Source organism: Misgurnus anguillicaudatus, chromosome 11 (genome assembly GCF_027580225.2).
Source record: "Misgurnus anguillicaudatus chromosome 11, ASM2758022v2, whole genome shotgun sequence".
In the NCBI taxonomy this organism is placed as follows: Eukaryota; Metazoa; Chordata; class Actinopteri; order Cypriniformes; family Cobitidae; genus Misgurnus; species Misgurnus anguillicaudatus.
Window position 1 is genome coordinate 13,463,992 of NC_073347.2, and position 22,829 is coordinate 13,486,820.

Consider the following 22,829-nt stretch of genomic DNA (forward strand, 5'->3'; position numbering starts at 1 on the left):
AAAACTGCAGAGCTTGACCACTAGTTGGTGTTATAATGCAATCCCAAAACAGTTATACCATGTTTATACAATTCAAGCTCACAAGGAGCCTTTGGAGCACTATTATTGGAAGCTTGAAAGCCACTCCTTATTATCCAAAAATAGTTCCCATGTCACTGTTTAGCAAAACCTATATCTCTGCATTAGAATATTATAAAGACATAGGGGTGGGCTCTTTTGACTCATGTTAACATTATTTTAAAAATGTTTGTCCCGAATTTTGTCTCACGGCAAGCACCACTTTACATTTTCTTTAGAAAATGTACCTATCTGGATACATGTGTCAGGGATGGTGGAGGATGAACCCAAGTGCAGACAGCTCTCAACTCAAAAGACTTTTATTATTGAACAAAAACTCCCTCGAGGGGGTAAACAAGGCAAGAAAGAAATAATAACAGGCATGACAAAACTAGATGAACTCCTGACGACGTACAAACACAATGACAAACACAATCCGGCAAAGACAAGAGACACAGTGGCATATAAATAGGAAATCTAATTAGGGGACAATAACAAACAGGTGAGAAAACTAATCATACATAATTAGGAAACAGGAGGGTATGGTTAAGACTAAAGACAGGAGAGCACGTGCCACACATAACACATAGGTCACATGACTCTCCACACAAACACAGAACACGTATACGGGGTTGTCAGCATCCTGGCACCAAACAAGACTAAATACACTTAATAACATTCAGGATCCTGACAACATGTTAGTGTTTCAAATTTCCAAAGTAGATTTGCTAACAATGCAGAATATCTGCACAGGCATGCTCCTAAATGTCTCAAGGTCTTACAAACTGTAACGTGGGCTGCTTACACAAAGCGAGAGAGATGAGAATCCATGTGCAAGAAGGTTTATTCAAATTCACAAAGGGGCAGACAAACAAATCCAAAGGGCAATCCAATAGTGTAATCCAAAATACAGGCAACAGGTCAAAATCTAGAACAAGAAACAGAACAGGAAACAAGGCACTAAACAGAGAACGCTTGGTAATGCAGCTTGACACATACAATAGTTCGCAAGGAAATTATCTCAGTGAACCAGATTTATAGTGAACAGACAGGAAGTACAAAGTGAATTGAGACATGACAGGATTTCCAAATAAAAGACCAGAGACATGACTTCAAAATAAAAGACATAACAACAGAATACAAACAAAACACGACAAAACCCTTACACAAACACTTGCAGCTGTATTTTTATGTTGTATTCAGTCTGTATTTAGGCAAACCTTTCAAAATGATTTGTTTGTTGTAGATACTTCAAACAAAGGGCTTTGTGCATATTTAGGTGATGCATTTCAAAATGAATAACTGGAATATACAAAATAGAGAAGTGAGAGTTGGGTGCACTCTTGTAAAAGACAATAGAGTATAAACAGATCTGTGTTAAACGCTGTAGTGAAATAGATGTTATTTTGTTATTATACTTTGTTGTTTATTCACTCTTTTGGCCTATAATCAACCCTTAAGTTGCATTTCATCTGTAAAGTAAATAATTAAAGAAACTGATGTTATGGTTACATGCAAGTACACAACTTCTTACCTTTAAATAGCAAATGAAAAAGTTTTCTAAAATGATCATCTGATCCTGATGCTGTGTCCTTGCGATTCATATACGCAGGTGTTTTGAGTTGTTCTCCATTTAAAGTGCTATGATTGGGTCCCCAGTGCTTTTATCAACCTAGAAAGTGTGAAAAAGATCAAACCAGTAAGTTAGTATTGGTAAACCGTTCTCTACAAGCACATAAAAAATAGGTCGTTGAAATTTGGCTCTCTTTATGATGTCATAAAGAGCTCTTATTATTCTAATACCACCCCTTAATCTGCACTATCCAACCACAGCACTGCCATTTAGTGCAGAGAAAAGCGCAATTTAATTTTAATTGCAACAAACCACCATCATTGTGATCAGTGTTTGAATTTCATCAGCTCATTTGCATTTAAAAGGACACACCCAAAACGGCACATTTTGGCACACACCTACAAAGAGGCAAATTTAACATGTTATAATAAATTATCTATATGGTATTTTGAGCTAAAACTTCACATATGTACTCTGGGGACACCAAATATTTATTTGACATCTTAAAAAAGTCTTGTGCAATGGCCCCTTTAAATAAATGTAAACCCAATGGAAAATATTTTATGTACTCCTTCTTTTTGTATCATTGTCACTCAAAGTGACTCTATCAAAGTTGAAATCGTTTGGTTAACACAATTAAGCTTTATTTAACAAAGTGTCATAACAAAATTAATATTTGTTCGTAAAAATAATCTCGGTTAAACTTTATTTTAAGGCGTCACTGTTACATTGTAATTATATATTTAAATACCAAGTAATAATCATCAACAAAATGTACTTACTTTAGGGTTAGGAATAGGGTTTGGTTTAGAGTTAGTTGCATGTAATTATGCCTAATTAACTGTTATTACTATAATAATTACATGTAACATGTGTAACAAAGACACAGTAAAATAAAGTGTTACCATAATCTCACTACCAATAAATTGCTGGATTGTTGGGCGTCCTTTAACCTAACTGAAAATAAAGTAGTGTCACAGGCAGTCCCGGCGCCATGGGCGGGCTTTAGGGGGCCGGGCCCGCCCTGTGAGTCACCAGTGCCCGCCCTGGACGAGCCTGCGGTCTCCCTTCACCTGTTCATCAGCTCCATGTTTTAATCAATAGGCTACTGTTATTAATTAAAAGTTATTGTTTTGCGTTATATAACTCCTGAATAAAAAATAAAATCTGTTTGGTCTGATTTAAAAAAATATTTATTTTAAAAGTATTTGATTGGTTTGTCAATAGTGAGCGCGGAAATGTTTGGTTGTTTGCTAAGCGCGCCCCACCGCTTAACGTTAAGACACGATTTGTAGTGAGACTGACACGTTATGGTTCTGCTGTTATCTTTCAACTATTTTCGCTGCTGAAACAACAAAAACACAGTCAACATTGCGTCTAAAATGTAAGTGGCTTGATATTAATTACTTGTTTGTTGTTGTCATGAAATCTGTCACATTTTCAACTGTGATGTGATGCTGCTTAACTGTATCATGTTATTAAAAACTCCACATTTTTACCGCAGTATGTTTAACCCACTTTGTTAACACACTTTGTGTTTGCTGCGCTTATTTGTTTAACTTTGCGTTATTACATTATGCACTTTCTGTCGCCATTGAGACTAAAGGATGCAGAATCATTATCGTGTTTTGGTGATTGTTATTGCCGCTTTTAATCAGACTAGGCTACTTGTTCGGTCGGGCAAGTAAAATTTTCTTTCACTTGGCCTTTTAAAAAAATCTACTTGTCTCTGATATTAAGCGGACAAGCGTTGATGTCGAGCCCTGCGACGTGTTTTATTTGCGTTTAGACTGCTTCAGTAGGCTGGTCCAATCTTTACGACTTCTCCGTTGTATTTCGTTAATGGAGAGGTATGTTAGTTCTTCCTCGCTTTTTGTCCATTTAATTCATAATTAATGATATTATGCATTGCAATGAGGTTGATCTCATTTGTGCCCCCCCTGAAAAATGAAATGCCCGTCCGTGAATTTGTGTCTGGCGCCGGGTCTGGTCACAGGGTGACTTTTATAGGGCGGAACTGAAAATGGCGAAACTTGGTTCCGCCCGAAGATGGTTTCCGCCCGGACCAAATTTTAACACGGGCCAAATTCTTCCTGGTTTCCAAGGGCAACACAATCGGGGCTTTACGAGCCACAGGTGCGAAGCATCAATGAAGCAAATTGTGAGGCTGGGGGTTGATGAGACACATAAATAGTTCTACTGGAACACCAGTAAAGGAGCGATGGACACGAGAGGCGACTGACACGGGGAAAGCTCCTTTTGCCAAGGGCAGAGTGAAGACACGCACCTTTTGAAGAGCCCGAAGGCTCTGTTGATCCGGGGATCGCTGAAAGCGAGCGGAAAGAGGACAGAGCCACAGGAGGTGAAAGAAAGGCAAGCTGTGGATCTTTAAAGGAGCACCCCGGGGCTGGTTGTTGACGTTGTATTGCAGTGTGGTGTATACTCATCGGGTGCGTTGCTGGTAGCGGTCCGGCTCTCTTTCCCAGGCTGAAGCAGTGCAGTTGGAGAGGTGTTGTGAACCTTAAAGGTTGGAAACCGAAGGGATGAAATCGGAAGAGCAGCCATAACGTAAGAAGAAAACGGAGTATTTGTGAGTACAGACCTGCAAGTGGTTTGTGTAAACGCTGGAGAGATGCCCTGCTTGGCAGGATTGATGTTTGCCTGTCGTGTGGATCGGAAGCAAAGGACAGTGACATTTATCGTTTACTGTGCCTGTGAGTATAACATTTGGTAAAGACGCTTTGTACACTAACCTGTATTTTCAGTGGATACCTCCAGGAGAAGGAGGGCGGCCCTACCCCTGAGATAGCGTGGTGGGTGAGCCGAGGAAACATCCAACGGAAGCTAGACACAGCGACAAGACCATCAGTTAGACCGAATATTCCCATCAACCATCGGACCTGGGCAAAGTGTAAAGAGACGGGCGTCCTTTATGTACACTTGAGCGTGGTGGGTGAGTCTTTGTGTCGTGGAAACGTACACTTTTGACGTGGTGCTGTGTACTGCTGTGTACTGCTGTGTATTGCTGTGTGTCTTGTCAGACAAACCCCCGCCTTCGTACACTCTGTCAAAGGAAGACAAAGAGGTTGCCGGTCTTAACAGAGAATATCTGAATTTATGCTGTGAATACGCTTTAAGTCTACGTAGCGAAGCGGTGCTACGGAACCGATTTCCTGTCCAGACGTTGGGGTATTTCTGGAGAAACGGCGGTGAAGGACTGAATGATCGGTGGATGTGTGAGTACAATTAAAGGTCATTATTGTTGATGCGTTGATCTACCCAATACTTACTGTTGCAGAGAGTGGGGTGTAGGCACTCCGCCGTCCCGGGTCTCTGCAAAGGGGCGCCCCTGCTCGGGATACGATCGCCGAGACGGCAGACAGAGAAGGGCAGCGCTCGGCCTGGTGAGACGACGTGACGTGTCCACAGTGGTGTCAAAAGTATTCATATTCATTACTCAAGTAGAAATATAGATACTCGGGTTTAAAAAGACTTTTGTAGAAGTTGAAGTATCAACTCAAGCTTTTTACTCAAGTAAAAGTGAAAAACTACTGGTTTCAAAACTACTTAAAGTATAAAGGAAAAGTAATTTAAGGAAAAAAATGTCATTACGGAAAAAAGCCTAGGCCGCACCACAGGGGCCTTTTGGGCACTACCCTATCTCCTCTAAAAAATGTTTCTAAAGGCCATAATAACTATAGTGTTATTAAAATGTTAATGTTAAAAAATTTGGGATGCACTAGAGCCAGGGGTAGGCAACGTCAGTCCTGGAGTGCCGATGTCCTGCAGATTTTAGCTTCAACCCTTATAAAACCTTGGTTACCTGTAGTTTCAGGTGACTTTAAACTTTATTAGTTTGTTCAGGTCTGCTTGATTAGACTGGAGCTAAACACTGCAGGACATCGGCACTCCATGTTGCCTACCCCTGCACTAGGCTATCTGTTTCAACCACATAAGGTATATGCCCATTAAAAATGAACGCTTTTTAATACAATGCAAACAAATACATTAAAGCAGTGGTTCTCAAACTGGATGTCGCCAGATGGTGCCAGGGGCCCCAGTTTTATAATATTTTATGAAATACATTACTTTATTATAAATTCTGTAATTAAACCTCAGAAAAATAAGGCTACTAAACAAAAGCAATAAATTGTATAATTTAATATGTTTTGTTTAATTCAAATTTTAAGTTTTAGAATGTTTGTCAATCGACTGTACACAAGGGAGGCCGTAAAAAATGTTTGATAACAACTGCATTAAAGAACCATATATGTGTACTGCTGAGCATTAACATGTGTTCTATAGAGAGGAAGATATGATGACTAGTTGCCTATAAATATTGTAATGGTGCAAAAAGTCAATCTTCAGAGCAGTGCCGCTGGTGGCCAAACTTTTACAGTGGTGCCCTCTTTAGTTAAAAAACAACAAAATCACACACTATAGTATGTGTGAGAATAGAAATATGCTATTGTTATCATTTATAATTGTATTTTGACAGCAACACAAACTACAAATATGCAATTGTCACAAGCCAGGGGCTGGCTGCTAGTGGTTAAGCCACGCCCCTTCTCAACTTCCACCTCGAGGAGGTCCCCAAAACCAACCCAATGACCAGACAACAACGAGGACAGGTAAGTATAAAAAAATATTCTTTATTTATTTAAATATTTAAAATGTACTGGGAATTGGGAAAAGGGAAATTAAAACTAATGTCAGGCTCTGCCCTCCAGGGGGCCACGGCCGAATGAGTGACAGAAGGTGGGGGGTTGCGTCGAGGAACAGGCTCCCGCCTCTGGTTCCTTCTGCCCGTGGCGCACTCCTCTTCCTTCCTGGAGGCAGAACAAATTACAATCAGTGTTGGTATTGACTTTTTCCTGTCCGTGTACCTGTATGTAGCTCACGGCGCTTTGCCGCCTATCTCACACAGCTCCTTGTTTGTTGACTCACTCTCCTTTCCTGGTCTCTCTCTCTCCACAGACTACAGCTGGGACACGAGGACACAGTGGATCGATCTCAAAAGGGTTCTCTCACCTCCTCACCGACTGCAGCTTCTTGGTAAGTATGGATTTCCTTCACCACTCGTTTCTTTAGCGCTCACACTTGTTCTCTCTATTCCTCCACAGACGACAGCTGGGGCACAAAGGCACAGTGAATCGATTTCCAATGGTTCTCTCACCTCGGCGCTGACTACAGCTTCTGGTACGTATGATTTTCCTTCACAGCTCGCCTCCTTAGTGCTCACGCTTGTTCTCTCTCTTCCTCCACAGACGACAGCTGGGACACACAGACACAGTGAATCGATTTCAAATGGTTCTCTCACCTCTTCGCTGACTACAGCTCGTTGGTAAGTATGGCTTTCCTCCACAGCTCGTTTCCTCAGCGCTCATGCTTGTATTCTCTCTTCCTCCACAGATGACAGCTGGGACACACAGACACAGTGAATCGATTTCAAATGGTTCTCTCACCTCTTCGCTGACTCCAGCTTGTTGGTAGGTATGGCTTTCCTCCAGAGCTCTTGTCCTCAGCGCTCACGCTTGTATTCTCTCTTCCTCCACAGACGACAGCTGGGACACACAGACACAGTGAATCGGTTTCAATTGGTTCTCTCACCTCTTCGCTGACTACAGCTTCTGGGTAGGTATGGTTCTCTTCACAGCTCGGTATCTTAGCGTTCACGCTGGCTCTCTCTCTCTCCACAGACGACAGCTGGGACACAGGGGCACAGTGAATCGATTTCAATTGGTTCTCTCACCTCTGCGCGGACTACAGCTTCTGGGTAGGTATGGTTCTCTTCACAGCTCTCACAACACACTCCTCGTCCCTGTTGATCGGCAGACTTAACAGGTTATGCTGTACTTTACAGGGTGGCGGACTTACGATAGCTGGCTTACGCAATGCGTCAACTGGACAGTGGTTTCTATATGACGCCGGGGACCAAGACCCTCTCGGCGAGCTCATTGGTCTACAGAGGGGCGAGAATGTCACGCCGGCACACCGGGTCGAGCGCTGCCCTTTCCTCGATACCCGTTGGTCAATCAAAAACTGGACTGGGGCGCCCCGTCCTAGAGACCTCGGGGCGGCGGATCTCCTTCGCCTCTAGCTCTGCGATGATGAAAAGACACAGGTAAGGTAGCAATATTGTATGTAATACTCACACACCGCCAATTGCACAGTTCTTCACCGCCACTCCTAAACACAAGTCCGCCAAGCGTTTGGCTGCGAAAATACTTCAGGATGCCACTCCGTGATTTTAAGACTGAAACACACTCACAGCATAATCATATACAGGTTTACTCTAGAACCGCTTTCCTCTTCGTCGCCCCGGGACGAGTGACTGGAGGCGGGGGTACGTCTGACAAGACACAGCAATCTCACTGCAATACACAGCATTACACAGCACCACTTCAAGTGAACATTTCTACATCCAAAGACTCACCCACCACGCTCAGTGCACACAATAGATGCCCGTCTTCCTTCACTTCGCTCTGGGCGAGAATATGGAGATGGTAACACGGCCTAGTGTTTGTTTTCGTCACTGTAGCTGTTTCAACACAAGGACCCTTTGGCTCACCCACCACGCTGACTCAGGGGTAGGGCCACCCACTCTCTTTTGGAAACACTCAAAAAGATATACAGGTCAAGTACATGCAATTCACTTCCATAAATGGATTCTGTTACTCACAACTACTGCACTTTCTTCGTCCCACGTTCCCCTATGTTGATTTCATACTGCAATGACTCCAGATGCATAGACAGGGCGGTTTCCAGTCGCCAACACCACTTTTCCACAGATGTATACTCACAATGGTACGTCTCTTCTTCCTTTGTTTCTCTCATCCAATGTCAATATCCGTTTAATCTTCAACCTATAAGGTCTTCGGTATCTCCATCAACATAAGTCCACGATACAAAACGAGAGAGAGAGCAAGTACAGCGATCCAAATAGCGTACCAGGCGAGCCTAACTCAGCGCTACGATACACACCAACAACAGGAACAACATCAACACAAACTGTGGTTTAAACTGCTCTTACATAATCTCCTGGATGTTGCCATCGTCCAATCACCCGGCGCTCCTCTTAATAACTCACAGCTGTACGTAGTTTGGCTGATTACAGCCCTTGCGATGCTACCGGATGTCCGGTGTTTTCTCTTCCCGGTCCGGGCGGAAACATCCGGGCGGAACCAAACTTTCCCAACCTTTGGTTCCGCCCAAAAGATTGTCACCCTTTGACACAATTATATATTATAGCCTATACTTCTGCATCTGTACTTGTGTAGCTAATGGACTTTTGTATACTTTACTTTAGTCAGTATAAATCCAAGCAATTTTGGAGAACTACTAACTGTCTTTATTGTAAGTAAATTAAAAGTCAGGTTTAAGGAAACAGCTGGTGTCTATTAACAAAAGAAAAAGTTGGTATGTATGGTTATGTGTTTCATTGATTTAACACTCAAGCATTCAGCTAAGTAGGTTTTGTTAATGCAAATAAAATTTAGGGCAGTTATTAGCATATACAAAACAACAGATGTCTTTAGCATCACGCAGCACAATGTCATTTAAGTTGAACAACTGAAGTTACATGATATAAATTGGTATTGTTACACTATTTAAATCACACAGATGAGGTGGTGTCAGCAGCCAGCTATACATTTACACAGGCTTGAGAATGTGAACTGACCTGAAAGTGACGCGCGAGTTTATTTCGTACTTTTCCATTTGAAGACAGAATGCCGCGTTCTGTTACTGTACAAACGGATGGCGGATGATATCAAAGCATCGCGAGGGGAGACACTCCGCATGCTTTCTAATCGCTCTCGCGGTTCTTTTATGTTTCTCTTGTGCAGCGCTATCGAACAAACTCTTGATCATCTGCAGTCAGCTGTGGGGCGGGGATTGCGTACAAACCAATAGGGAGTTGGAATGGTGTATGTTTATACTTCTCATCCAACCACAATCGCATTCATCTGGATGATGCAATTTATCAAGATAGGTTTTTTTAACGATAACAAGCCGGAATGTAAAAAAAGAAAACAAGTTGAAATTAATAGAAGTAACGAGGCGATTTTTAAAATGTAAGGAGTAGAAAGTACAGATAATTGTGTGAATAATTGAGTAGAAGTAAAAAGTCATCTGAAAAATAATTACTCAAGTAAAGTATAGATACCCAAAATATCTACTTAAGTAAGGTAACGAAGTATTTGTACTTCGTTACTTGACACCTCTGCGTGTCCACCCCCCTGTGACCAACGAGCTCGTCGTGAGGGTTTGCCCCCGACGTCGCCAGAAATCTACCTATGGACCTGACCTATTGAGAGGGAAACCACGATTAGTAAGTCCGCCGTACTTACCTTATTGCAACTTAAACAACCCCCAAGTTTGTGACTTACCGAAACAGGAGGGCACCGCACCCAGCTGCTGTCTGTAGAGAGAGGGAGAAAGAGAGTGAACAACAGAGAAACGTGAAGGCACGTGGGGGAAGACCCCCTGTTGAACAGAGAAAGGTACGCAAACAGCGAAAAGTCCATTCAACAGTCCCACTAATATTTACTCTGCCTCCAGGAAGGAAGAAGGAGGGCGCCACGGATAGCAGGGACCAGGCGTTGGAGCCTGACGTTCCTTTTCCCCCGGTGTATGGTGGTCTGCACCCCCGTTGCCCCTTGTCCCTGCCTGCCCGTGGCAGCAGTCTCCCTGGAGGGAGGAGTCAGAGACTATATAGTTTTAATTACCCTTTCCCCATTTCCCCACCCTTTTAAATATTTAATAAATAAAGATTTGTTTTAATATTTACCTGCTCTCGTTGTTGTCTGGTCATTGGGTTGGCTTTGGGGACCTCCTCGAGGTGGAAGTTAAAAAGGGGCATGGCTTAGCCTATTAACAGCCAGCCCCTTGGGCGTGACGGTAGCATATGTCTTTTTTATTCCTAAAAACAAGCACACCTGAGACAGTAGTGCCCTATACCCATGAGAGTGTCACAAGGTGACGATCTTTTGGGCGGAACCAAAAGTCGGGAAACTTTGGTTCCGCCCGGATGTTTCCGCCCAGACCGGGAAGAGGAAACACCGGACATCCGGTAGCATCGCGAGGGCTGTAATCAGCGAAATCAAGCGCAGCTGTGCGTGTTTAAGAGGAACGCCGGTTGATTGGAGGATCACAGCACACAGAGGAGTATTTAAGAGCAGTGTAAATCACAGTTTGGGTGCGTAGTGTGTGAGTTGAGGTGCGAAGCTGTGCTCGTCTGTTACACATTGGCAGTTGGTTGTACTTTCTTTCTTTCTCTCTCTCTCTCTCTCTCTCTCTCTCTCTCTCTCTCGTAGTCCTCAGTGGATGCTACAGTAAGAGGAAACCCTGTGGGTAGAAGAAAACATCGGTAATTGTGACACGTTTGGAGTAACTAAGGAGGAAGGAAACGAAACAGTTTGTAAACTATTTACCGAGGGGACCGCTGTGAGTATTGGCTCTGGATTTAACCGAAGTGTAACTACTAACCTGTGTATTATTGAACGCCTCCAGGAGGAGGAGGGCGGCCCTGCCCCTGATCTAGCGCGGTGGGTGAGCCGCAGGAATAAGTGGATTCAGTAGCCATAGCAGCAGAACTAAAAACTCCGGCCGTAGTGCCATCGCCCCCATCTGACCCCAGCGAAGTGGAGGACGTCGGGCGTCTCGTGTGTACACTTGTAGTGTGGTGGGTGAGTCCATGTAATTTGAAAACCTTTCACGTTGAAGTGGTGCTGTGTATTTGCCGTGGGTTGCTGTGCAAGTGCTGTGTGTCTTGTCAGACGTACCCCGCATCAACCCTTCTACTGAGGAAGAGACGGAGAGGCTGACGGTCGTGAGTAACATCATTTATTGTACGCTGTGTGCGATGCGAGTGTAAAGTGACAGTGTGGGCTTTGGAAGTCGCCCCCGTCTGTGTGTCGACAGTTTCAGAGTGTGGCGGTGAAGACTTGGAAGCTGGCAGTGCGTGTGTGAGTACAACCACGAGCCTGTATATTGCTACTTTACCTGTGTGTTCTATCTTGTGGCAGAGTGAGAGGCGAAGGAGTTCCGCCGCCCCGTGGTCTCTACAAAGGGGCGACCCTGTCCGGTATTCGGTCGGCCTGCGGGCGTTGAGGATGGGGCGGCGCTCGGCCCGGTGAGACGGTGTGACGGTTCGCCCCCTGCTGATCAGCGCATTCGCCGAGAGGGTTTTTGCCCCCGGCGCCCCCTGGGAGAACCATCGCCGTTCGCCCTTCTGTACAGAAAGGCCAGCTGTCGTAAGCCCGCCCCCGTGCATTGTCGACCAGAACGTCAGTAGAACGAACTGTGGACAGTTATACATACCCTGAGCTGTAAACAGCAGAGAGGTGAGAAGTATCCAAGTTGCACTAACTGTGTTGTTGTGTCCAAGCTCCCTGTAAAGGAAGAGAGAACGAGAGTGAACGTCAGTAGAACGAACTGTGGACAGTTATACAGACCCCGAGCTGTTAACAGCAGAGAGGTGAGAAGTATCAAAGTTGCACTAACTGTGTTGTTGTGTCCGAGCTGCCTGTAAAGGAAGAGAGAACGAGAGTGAACGTCAGTAGAACGAACTGTGGACAGTTATACATGCCCCGAGCTGTAAACAGCAGAGAGGTGAGAAGTATTCAAGTTGCACTAACTGTGCTGTTGTGTCCAAGCTGCCTGTAAAGGAAGAGAGAACGAGAGTGAACGTCAGTAGAACGAACTGTGGACAGTTATACATGCCCGAGCTGTAAACAGCAGAGAGGTGAGCAGTATCCAAGTTGCACTAACTGTGTTGTTGTGTCCAAGCTCCCTGTAAAGGAAGAGAGAACGAGAGTGAACGTCAGTAGAACGAAACTGTGGACAGTTATACATACCCTGAGCTGTAAACAGCAGAGAGGTGAGAAGTATCCAAGTTGCACCAACTGTGTTGTTGTGTCCAAGCTGCCTGTAAAGGAAGAGAGAACGAGAGTGAACGTCAGTAGAACGAACTGTGGACAGTTATACATGCCCCGAGCTGTAAGCAGCAGAGAGGTGAGAAGTATCCAAGTTGCATTAACTGTGTTGTTGTGTCCAAGCTGCCTGGAAAAGAGAGAGAACGAGAGTGAACTTCAGGAGAGTGACCTGTGGAAAAACCATACTTACCAAGAGCTATAAGCAAGCAGACAGGTGAGGACGATCCAAGTCCAAACTAAACGAGTCTTCGTGTCCCAGTCGTAGCCTGTGGAAAGAAACATAAAGTGGAGTGAGCAGTGAAGTATCTGCCCAACGTGACACAGGTACCGCAGTTAAAGAGAGAGATAAACCCCAAGTTCACACTATTTTGTCTTTTGCCTCCAGGAGAGAAGAGGAGGGCGCCAAGGATAGCGGAGTTGGCAGGAGCCTGTGTTCCCCGTCCCCTCCCCCTTATATCTTGGTCACCAGCCCCTGGAACCCCCGTTGCCCTCTTCCCCTTTCTGCCACCTTCCCGTGCTGTGGTCTGCCTGGAAGGCAGAGAGGAAGCTAGTTTTAATTGCCCCTTTCCCATTCCCCAAGTTATTTTAAATATTTAAATAAAGTTTGTTTTAATACTTACCTGCTCTCGTGTTGTCTGGTCATTGGGTTGGCTTTGGGGACCTCCTCGAGGTGGAAGTTGAGAAGGGGCGTGGCTTTAGTATTTAACAGCCAGCCCCTAGCCGTGACAAGAGTTCTCACTTCAAGCGTTCTGTACATCAGAGCGAGTTGCCATGCTGATGCTTACTGGGACTTTGGCATTTTTACTTGGAAGACAGAACTTCCTTTTCTATATCTGCTATATTGAATATTCCCAACAGTCTCTTTCGTTTTTTGTATGAAAAAATCTGTCTCCATACTCTACTGTACTGTTTCGGGTAGTTTAGTGTTGGTCTTTTTTTGAAGAGGTGCTGCCTTCCACACCCACTTGGGTGTAATGCCATTGACTGACCTTCACCAGTAGTTCCTCTTTGTTAAAACAATGACATTTGTTCCTCATATCTGTTGAATTCTACCAAGTCAAGCTCATATTTCTATGACAGATAAAGATAAGAGCATTAAGATGAATTACTTTTCTTTAAGTGCTTTTATCATGATGTTTATTTCTGTAGGTGCTGGAGAATCATGCACACAAGTAAGTTTTCTTAAAATACAGATTGTTTACCATTGAACTAACTGGTTTTATTACTTATCCAGTTGTTTTCTGTAAAATGTCTTAAAATGTGATATGGAATTTTCCAACCTTAGATTACTGAGAATCTGCATTACTCGTGTATGGGAAGAAACCTCAGCTATATACCAGCCAGTATACCCTCCTCTGTTCAAACACTTGATTTCAGTTTTAATGTCTTGAGATACTTACAGAAGACTGTATTCCCGCTTTTCTCCTTTCTGCAAGTACTTGATCTTTCAAGGTAAGTCTTACATTTGTCATCTAATTCTCCATGGTAAGAGAAGTGAAAGTAAATTAAAATTATTTGCTTTCAGATGCAACATCATACACATTGAAAACGATTCTTTTGACAATGTGAAGAATTTGACAGCTTTGATTCTCACTGGGAACCCTGTTACATATTATGGACTTGAATGCTTTAATATCTTACATAATCTACAGCGACTGGTTCTTGTGGATGTCGGTCTCACTTCCCTACAGTTTCATATGAACAATCTGACCAAACTACAGGAACTTAAAGTTGGGACAAATAACCTTCAGTCCATGACTCTCCCTCCATATATGAGCAGTTTTACAGACTTCACTGTGTATGATCTACATGCTAATAATATATCCATCATAAAATCTGATCACACCACTGTACTGCGAGAGATTGGCAGGAACATGACTTTAATACTCGGTAGGAATCCTTTATTATACATTGAACCAGGAGCTTTCAAAGACATTTATCTGAGAGAGCTGGACATACGATCTGCTTTTGTTTCAATGAATGCACAGAAATTTGGTCTAAAAGCTCTTTATGGACTTCATGTCAAGACACTGATGTTTGGAAAATACAAAGGTAAACGCATGTTTTATTCAGTGGATACAGACTTTTTAGATGGCTTGTGCTCTATACATTTTCAGGAGATATATTATTACCTAAAAGCAAGGCCCAGTGATCAAATTAATATGTTTCGGTGTATGTTTAATGCTACAAAGGTAGTGGTCAAAGGAGGCAATTTTTATAATTTCCCATATCTGCAATTTCATGACATTAAGGAGTTTTACTTGATGTCTAATCTATTGGAGACTTTACCAGGTAGCAGACTTTCACATCTTCACTCTTTAGAAAAACTAGTAATAACAAACAGTGCAACTACCCGAACAGAAGACTTTAAAGATTTGCCTAAACTTCAGTATATGGATCTGAGCTCTAATGATATTGCTGTAAGAGAATGCTGCTCTGGATTTTTGTCAGGGATTCCTCAAATCAAATACTTAAATTTGAGTAGAAATTCAGAAATAGATTTTACAGCAGGAGCATTTGATGGTCTTGATTCCCTTGAGATTCTGGATTTACACCATACAAAGGTTGGAGGTGTGGAATTCTTTTCAGGTTTATCTTACTTAAAGAATTTAAGTTACCTGGATTTTTCTTATTCAAGCATCAGATTTGCTAACATATACTGCTTTTTTGGGCTGATGAGTCTGAATGTTCTTAAGATAGCTGGTAATAGTTTTCACAGTGATGTGTCAAGATATTTATTTAATAATCTTACACATTTAGAGTATCTTGATATGTCGTATTGCCACATTGACAAATTACATCCAAGCTCTTTCAAAGACCTTCGAAGGCTTAAGATTTTAAATCTCAGGTGAAACAAGTTAATCACTATAGATTTTCTGACCAACACAAATCTGAAGAAATTAAAATCAGTTTACCTAAATCAAAACAGCATTACTAGTATCTCACTTGATGTTCTCCAGAAGTTGCCCACAAATCTTTCATTGTTTGGTTTGTCCTTTAACCCCTTCGATTGCTCCTGCTCTCACACAGATTTTATTTTGTGGATCATCAATCATCAGCAGATGTTGGATCAGCCACATAACATGTTATGTAAAACCTCTTCACAGAGCTCAGATTTTACAGTATATGATTTTGACATTGACAGCTGTGTGCACAGAACCAAACTCACAATTGTTGTATTGATATGTTTTGTGTTGGTATTGGCTGTTTTATCAGTCCTGGTTTATAGGTTTCAGTTTTATCTGAAATACTCATGTGTACTACTGAGAGGTTACAGATCAGCCAGACAACAAGAATTTGCCTATGATGCATTTGTGATTTTTTCAAGCTATGATGAAATGTGGGTCATGAATGAACTGATGGAAAATCTGGAGAATGGAGTTCCACCTATTCAGCTTTGCCTTCACATGCGGGACTTTGAAGCCGGAAAATCCATCGCCTCCAACATTATTGATGAAGGAATAATGGGTAGCCGTAAAGTCATCGTGGTTGTGTCTCAACACTTCATTAACAGTGATTGGTGTCGCTTTGAGTTTGAAATAGCTCAGTCCTGGTTTGTGATGGAACGCAATGCCAACATCATCATCATCATTCTGGAAGATGTGGAGGAGAGGAAGACTAAGAAAGTGTTTGGTCTTCATAAACATCTAAAAAAGAATACATACCTGAGGTGGAGTAGAGACCCGCTGAGTAAAATGAGATTCTGGATTCGACTTCGGAAAGCGATTATTGCCACAAAATAATTAATTGAATCTAATAAATGTAGTTTGATCAATTATGTTACTTTATTTTATATAAGAATTAACAGAGGATGTTTAACAGGGGTCAAGCACAAATGGGGTGTGTGTTTTGTTGCTCATAACTTCCACAATTTTGTCCAAATATCAGACAATTTGATTTCCATCATTGCTGTCATTTTGGATTTTGTCCAAAAACAACTTTTGCGAACAAGGCTCGATTGACCAAAACCAGTGCTGAAATATTCTTTGGAGTTTGATTATAAATCATTATTTAAAAAGTTGAACTTTCGACTCACCATCAAAACGCAACACCCAAACATTTAATGGGGCAGAGCCTCTTTGACTTAATTGACTATAACTAAGGACAGGAATGAGAAATCAACACCAAACTTGGTACACATCAGGCTTGTGCACAATTCAGAATTGAATTGAGAATGACTCCTTAATTCCAATTCAATTCTTGAATTTGAATGGAATTTGAATTGATGTCAAAAACAGGATCTAGAATTACAATTCGAATTTGAATTAAAGGAAGCAGAATTGCAATTCAATAGAAATTCAAAGAAATTCATATACATATTAAGCAGTAAGTGAAGTGTTAAAAATGAAGCTTTCAGTATATGTCAGATATGTTTGCATTACATATTCTATAAATTATATTCGTTTGAACTACTTGTACAGATTACATTAACAGGAAATGTTTTCCCCAGGAATTAATGTTAAAAACTCTAGTCACATAATAAATAATTAAGTTTGACTTTTTTTATAATTGTAATTTTGTGGAACACAAAATTACATGACTTCATTTTCCAGAATGCTTAACTTTAACCAAATATTTAAAATGGTTTACAAACAATTTTCCAAAGTAACTTTCCTAACACTGAATGTATGTGAGATTCTTTCTGTTGTGTGACTGTGGATTTTGTTTTTAAATTGCCATGACTTTAATTCCACTTCCTGTCATTCCAATTCAACTTCCTGTAGGGCGGAGTCAATTCAAATTCCAATTCATGAATTGAATGGAGGCCAATTCTGAAATTCTGAATTGTGCACAAGCCTGGTACACGTGTATGGGCCCAATGTGAGATCACATGCAAAAAATTTCGTTGCTTGACCAGTAGTTGGCACTATAATACAATATCATACGAAAATATATGTAGAAATGTTGTACCAATTGACTTGAAACTTGGCAACTCTAGTCCTTGTACAAGATACCGTCAATGGTTAAAAGGACTTTAACATAGCTCAAAAACATGGCTGCCATTGACCATGAAATTTATGCAGCTATTAGACAAGGTTTAACGGAGGCCGATCAGAAAGAAACTTGATGGGACTGTTTAACTCTTGATCCCGAAGGTCTTTGGAAAGGTTGAACAAAAATCGTCCACCAGGGGCGCTATCACGTTTTTTTTCAGTGTTTAAGTGATTGTATATTTTGCTGTGTTTCAGATATAAACAAACACTCATAGCATTTGATAGATCTCATAATTCTGAACAACTTTTCCTCAAGAACCACTGGTCTCAGTCAAATCATTTGTTTGAGATATGTTGTTTTTTCGGGCGATCGGAACCAATCTAGTGCAGAAACATTCTTTAGACACTGAATATCGATAGTTTAAAAAAATCTTGAACATTCGACTTGTCATAACAACACCAAGCCCAAATGTTTGAAGTGGTGTGGCCACTTTTACTTAAATGGCTGTAATATATGATAGGAATAAAATATTAACACCAAACTTGGTGTACTTATGTATTGACCCAGTCTGAGGGAATATAAGATTGAAAATATAGGAATGTATTACTCCGACACAACCTCCATTTCCATCCTGTACCATCTGCATTCCTGTGCTCATTGACTTTAGGTAGAGTCGTTTATCCACTACAGTGGGGGTTAAATGTGATCTTCTGATTGGTCAGTTTGAATGTATCATGTTAGTTTTAGTGACATGTTGAAGGGGTAGAGGATAAATAGAGGATAAAGGACAAGATTTTTCAGGTCATTAGGCCTAGACTCCATGTTCAAGGGATAGAGGATAAGGGACAAGATTTTTTATCTTTGCATTAGAATACCTTAAAGACATAGTGGTGGGCTCTTTTGACCCATGTTAACATTATTGTAACATTTTGTGTCCCGAATGTGTCCCACCACTTAACATTTTCTTCTAGTTACATGTTAGTGTTCCAAAGTTTAAGTAGATTTGCTAACAATGCAGAATATCTACACAGGCATGCTCTTAAGGTCTTACAAACACTTGCAGCTGTATTTTCATGTTGTCTTCAGTCTGTATTCAGGCAAACTCTTAAAAATTATTTGTTTGTTGTAGATACTTCAAACAAAGGGCTTTGTGCACATCTAAATGATGTGTTTCAAAATGAATAACTTGAATAAACAAAACAGAGAAGTGAGAGTTGGATGCACTCTTGTAAAAGACAATAGAGTATAAACAGATCTGTGTTAAACGCTGTAGTGAAATAGATGTTATAGAAAATCGATTTAGTTTTTCTGTAATTTGTTTTATTGTTTAATCACTCTTTTGGCATATAATCAACCCTTAAGTTGCATTTCATTTGTAAAGTAAATAATTAAAGAAACTGATGTGATGGTTACATGCAAGTACACAACTGCTTACCCTTAAATAGCAAATGAAAAAGTTCCTAAAATGATCATCTGATCCTGGGTGCCATGTCTTTGCGATTGTTTTATATACTCCGGTATTTTTGAGTTGTTCTCTATTTAAATAAATGTAAACCCAATAGAAAACATTTTAGGTTGTCATGTTTTGTTTTTTGTATCATTGTCACTCAAAGTGACTGTATCAAAGTTGAAATTGTTTGCTTAACACAATGAAGCTTTATTTTACAAAGTGTCATAACAAAATTAATATTTGTTCGTAAAAATAATCTCACGACCAATAAATTGCTGGATTCTTGGCTTTAACCTAAGGTACTAACTGAAAATAAAGTAGCATATGTATTTCTTTATTCCTTAAAACACACACACACATGAGACAGTAGTGCCCTACACCCTTGAGAGTTCTCACTTCAAGCGTTCTGTACATCAGAGCGAATGGCCATACTGATGCTCACTGGGACTTTGGCATTTTTACTTGGAAGACAGAACTTCCTTTTCTGTATTGGCTATATTGAATATTCCCAACAGTCTCTTTCATTTTTTGTATGAAAACGGGGATCTGTCTCCATACTCTTCTGTACTGTTTCTGGTGGTTTAGTGTTGGTCTGCAATGCTGTGTCTGTATCCACTAGTGTTACCGTTGGACAAATTGTTATTTATATACCACCTGATTTCAAATTTTGTAACAAAACGTTTTGTTTTTTATTTTCTAATTTGTTTTTTGAAGAGGTGATGCCACTGACTTCCCTTCACCTGTAGTTCCTCTTTGTTAAAACAATGACATTTGTTCCTCATATTTGGTAAATTCTACCAAGTCTGACTCATATATCTATGACAAATAGAGATAAGGGCATCAAGATGAATTACTTTTCTTTAAGTGCTTTTATCATGATGTTTATTTCTATAGGTGCTGGAGAATCATGCACACAAGTAAGTTATCTTAAATTAAAGATTGTTTACCATTGAACTAACTGGTTTTATTACTTATCCAGTTGTTTTCTTTAAAATGTCTAAAAATGTGATATGAAATTTTCCAACCTTAGATTACTGAGAATCTGCATTACTCGTGTATGGGAAGAAACCTCAGCTATATACCAGCCAGTATACCCTCCTCTGTTCAAACACTGGATTACAGTTTTAATGTCTTGAGATACGCTGGATTACAGTTTTAATGTCTTGAGATACTTACAGAAGACTGTATTCTCAGTTTTCTTCTTTCTGCATGTTCTTGATCTTTCAAGGTAAGTCTTACATTTGTCATCTAATTCTCCATGGTAATAGAAGTGAAATTAAATTAAAATTATTTGCTTTCAGATGCAACATCATACACATTGAAAACGATTCTTGCTACAACGTGAAGAATTTGACAGCTTTGATTCTCACTGGGAACCCTGTTACATTTTTTGGACTTGAATGCTTCTTTAATATCTTACATAATCTACAGCGACTGATTCTTGTGGATGTCGGTCTCACTTCCTTACAGTTTCATTTGAACAATCTGACCAAACTACAGGAACTTAAAGTTGGGACAAATAACCTTCAGTCCATGACTCTTCCTTTATATATGAGCAGTTTTACAGACTTCACTGTGTATGATCTACATGCTAATAATATATCCATCATAAAATCTGATCACACCACTGTACTGCGAGAGATTGGCAGGAACATGACTTTAATACTCTGTAGGAATCCTTTATTATACATTGGAGCTTTCAAAGACATTTATCTGAGAGAGCTGGACATACGATCTACTTTTGCTTCAAAGAATGCACAGAAAGTTGGTCTAAAAGCTCTTTATGGACTTCATGTTAAGAGACTGATGTTTGAAAGATGCAGAGGTACACGCATGTTTTATTCATTGGACACAGACTTTTTAGATGGCTTGTGCTCTATACATTTTCAGGAGATATATTATTGGTTGGATGTTGGATCAGCCACATAGCATGTTATGTTAAACCCCTTCACCGAGCTCAGATTTTACAGTAACTGATTTTGACATTGACAGCTGTGTGCACAGAACAAAACTCACAATTGTTTTATTGATATTTTTTGTGTTGGTAGTGGCTGTTTTATCAGTCCTGGTTTATAGGTTTCAGTTTTATCTGAAATACTCCTGTGTACTACTGAGAGGTTACAGATCAGCCAGACAACAAGAATTTGCCTATGATGCATTTGTGATTTTCTCAAGCTATGATGAAATGTGGGTCATGAATGAACTGATGGAAAATCTGGAGAATGGAGTTCCACCTATTCAGCTTTGCCTTCACATGCGGGACTTTGAAGCCGGAAAATCCATCACCTCCAACATTATTGATGAAGGAATAATGGGTAGCCGTAAAGTCATCGTGGTTGTGTCTCAACACTTTATTGACAGTGACTGGTGTCGCTTTGAGTTTGAAATAGCTCAGTCCTGGTTTGTGATGGAACGCAATGCCAACATCATCATCATCATACTGGAAGATGTGGAGGAGATGGAGACTAAGAAAGTGTTTGGTCTTCATAAACATCTGAAAAAGAACACATTTCTGAAGTGGAGTAGAGACCCACTGAGTAAAATGAGATTCTGGATTCGACTCCGGAAAGCGATTATTGCCGCAAAATAATAAATTGCATCTAATAAATGCAGTTTGATAAATTATGTTACTTTATTTTATATAAGAATTAACAAAGGATGTTTATTAGGGGGTCAAACAGAAATGGGGGGGGGGGGTGTTGCTCATAACTTCCACAATTTTTGTCCAAATATCAGACGATTTGATTTCCCTTATTTTGATTTCCATTATTAAAAAGTATTTATCGCCAGCATTTTGGATTTTGTCCAAAAACTATTTTTGCGAACAAGGCTCAATTGAACAAACCAGTACTGAAATATTCTTTGGAGTTTGATTATCAATCATTATCAAAAAAGTCGAACTTTTGACTCACCACCAAAACGCCACACCCAAACATTCAATGGGGCAGAGCCTCTTTGACTTAATTGGCTATAACTAAGGACAGGAATGAGAAATCAACACCAAACTTGGTACACATGTGTATGGGCCCAGTCTGAGATCACATGCAAAAAATTGCACTGCTTGACCACTAGTTTACCACTATAACACAACCTCATACAAAACCTAATACAAAAATAGATGTAACTACAGAAATCTCGTACCAATCGACTTGAAACTTGGCAAGTCTATTCTTTGTACAAGGTACTATCAATGGTTAAAAGGACTTTCACATAGCTCAAAAAGCATGGCCGCCATTGACCAATTAATTTATGCAGCTATTAGACAAGGTTAACGGAGGCCAATCAGAACGAAACTCGATGGGACTGTTTAACTCTTGATCCCGAAGGTCTTTTGAAAGGTTGAACAAAAAGTGTATCATGCAGTGTTTCAGATATAAACAAGATACTCGTATCATTTGATAGATCTCCTAATTCTGAACAACTTTTCCTCAAGAACCACTGGTCTCAGTCAAATCATTTGGTGAATGTATGTTGTTTTTTTGTGTGATTGGACCCAATCCAGTGCAGAAACATTCCTTAGGCACCGAATATCAATAGTTATTAAAAAATTTTGAACATTCGACTTGTTGTCACAACACCACACCTAAACGTTTTAAGTGTGGCCACTTTTACTTACGTAAATGGCTATAATATATGATAAGAATAAAATATTAACACCAATTCTCATTGATTTCTAACTGTCCTTCTTTCTCTGTTTTCTATACTATCAGGTAATATCTCACATACATTGGAAACAGTTAATTGTACATGTATTATTTACCATTTCATGCATTTATAGTGTAACCATTTCAATTGTAACTTTAAGTCAGTATTGTTATTAAACCTTTTCATTTATAAATCTGTTGTTTAGTTTTGTTTTAATGGTAATACTTAAACG

At 40.5% G+C, this 22,829-nt stretch overlaps 1 protein-coding gene, 1 long non-coding RNA gene and 1 pseudogene across 2 annotated transcripts; 2 read left to right on the forward strand and 1 right to left on the reverse strand.

The window, feature by feature from the left end:
- Window positions 1–4,013: 4,013 nt before the first annotated feature.
- LOC141368862 (uncharacterized) lies at window positions 4,014–4,517 on the reverse strand. Its single transcript, XR_012372290.1, has 3 exons — window positions 4,384–4,517; window positions 4,233–4,291; window positions 4,014–4,150 (listed from the first exon to the last, which is right to left on the reverse strand). It is a non-coding gene; the product is annotated as an uncharacterized lncRNA (long non-coding RNA).
- Window positions 4,518–11,765: 7,248 nt separating this feature from the next.
- Window positions 11,766–16,430, forward strand: LOC129416700 (toll-like receptor 4). The gene is made up of 3 exons (XM_055171063.2): window positions 11,766–13,739; window positions 13,853–14,019; window positions 14,093–16,430. Exons 1-3 carry the CDS (start codon window positions 13,641–13,643, stop codon window positions 15,417–15,419), a joined length of 1,593 nt encoding a protein of 530 aa, XP_055027038.2. The 5' UTR covers window positions 11,766–13,640; the 3' UTR covers window positions 15,420–16,430.
- Window positions 16,431–16,617: 187 nt separating this feature from the next.
- On the forward strand, window positions 16,618–21,603 carry LOC129416701 (toll-like receptor 4; annotated as a pseudogene).
- Window positions 21,604–22,829: the final 1,226 nt, after the last annotated feature.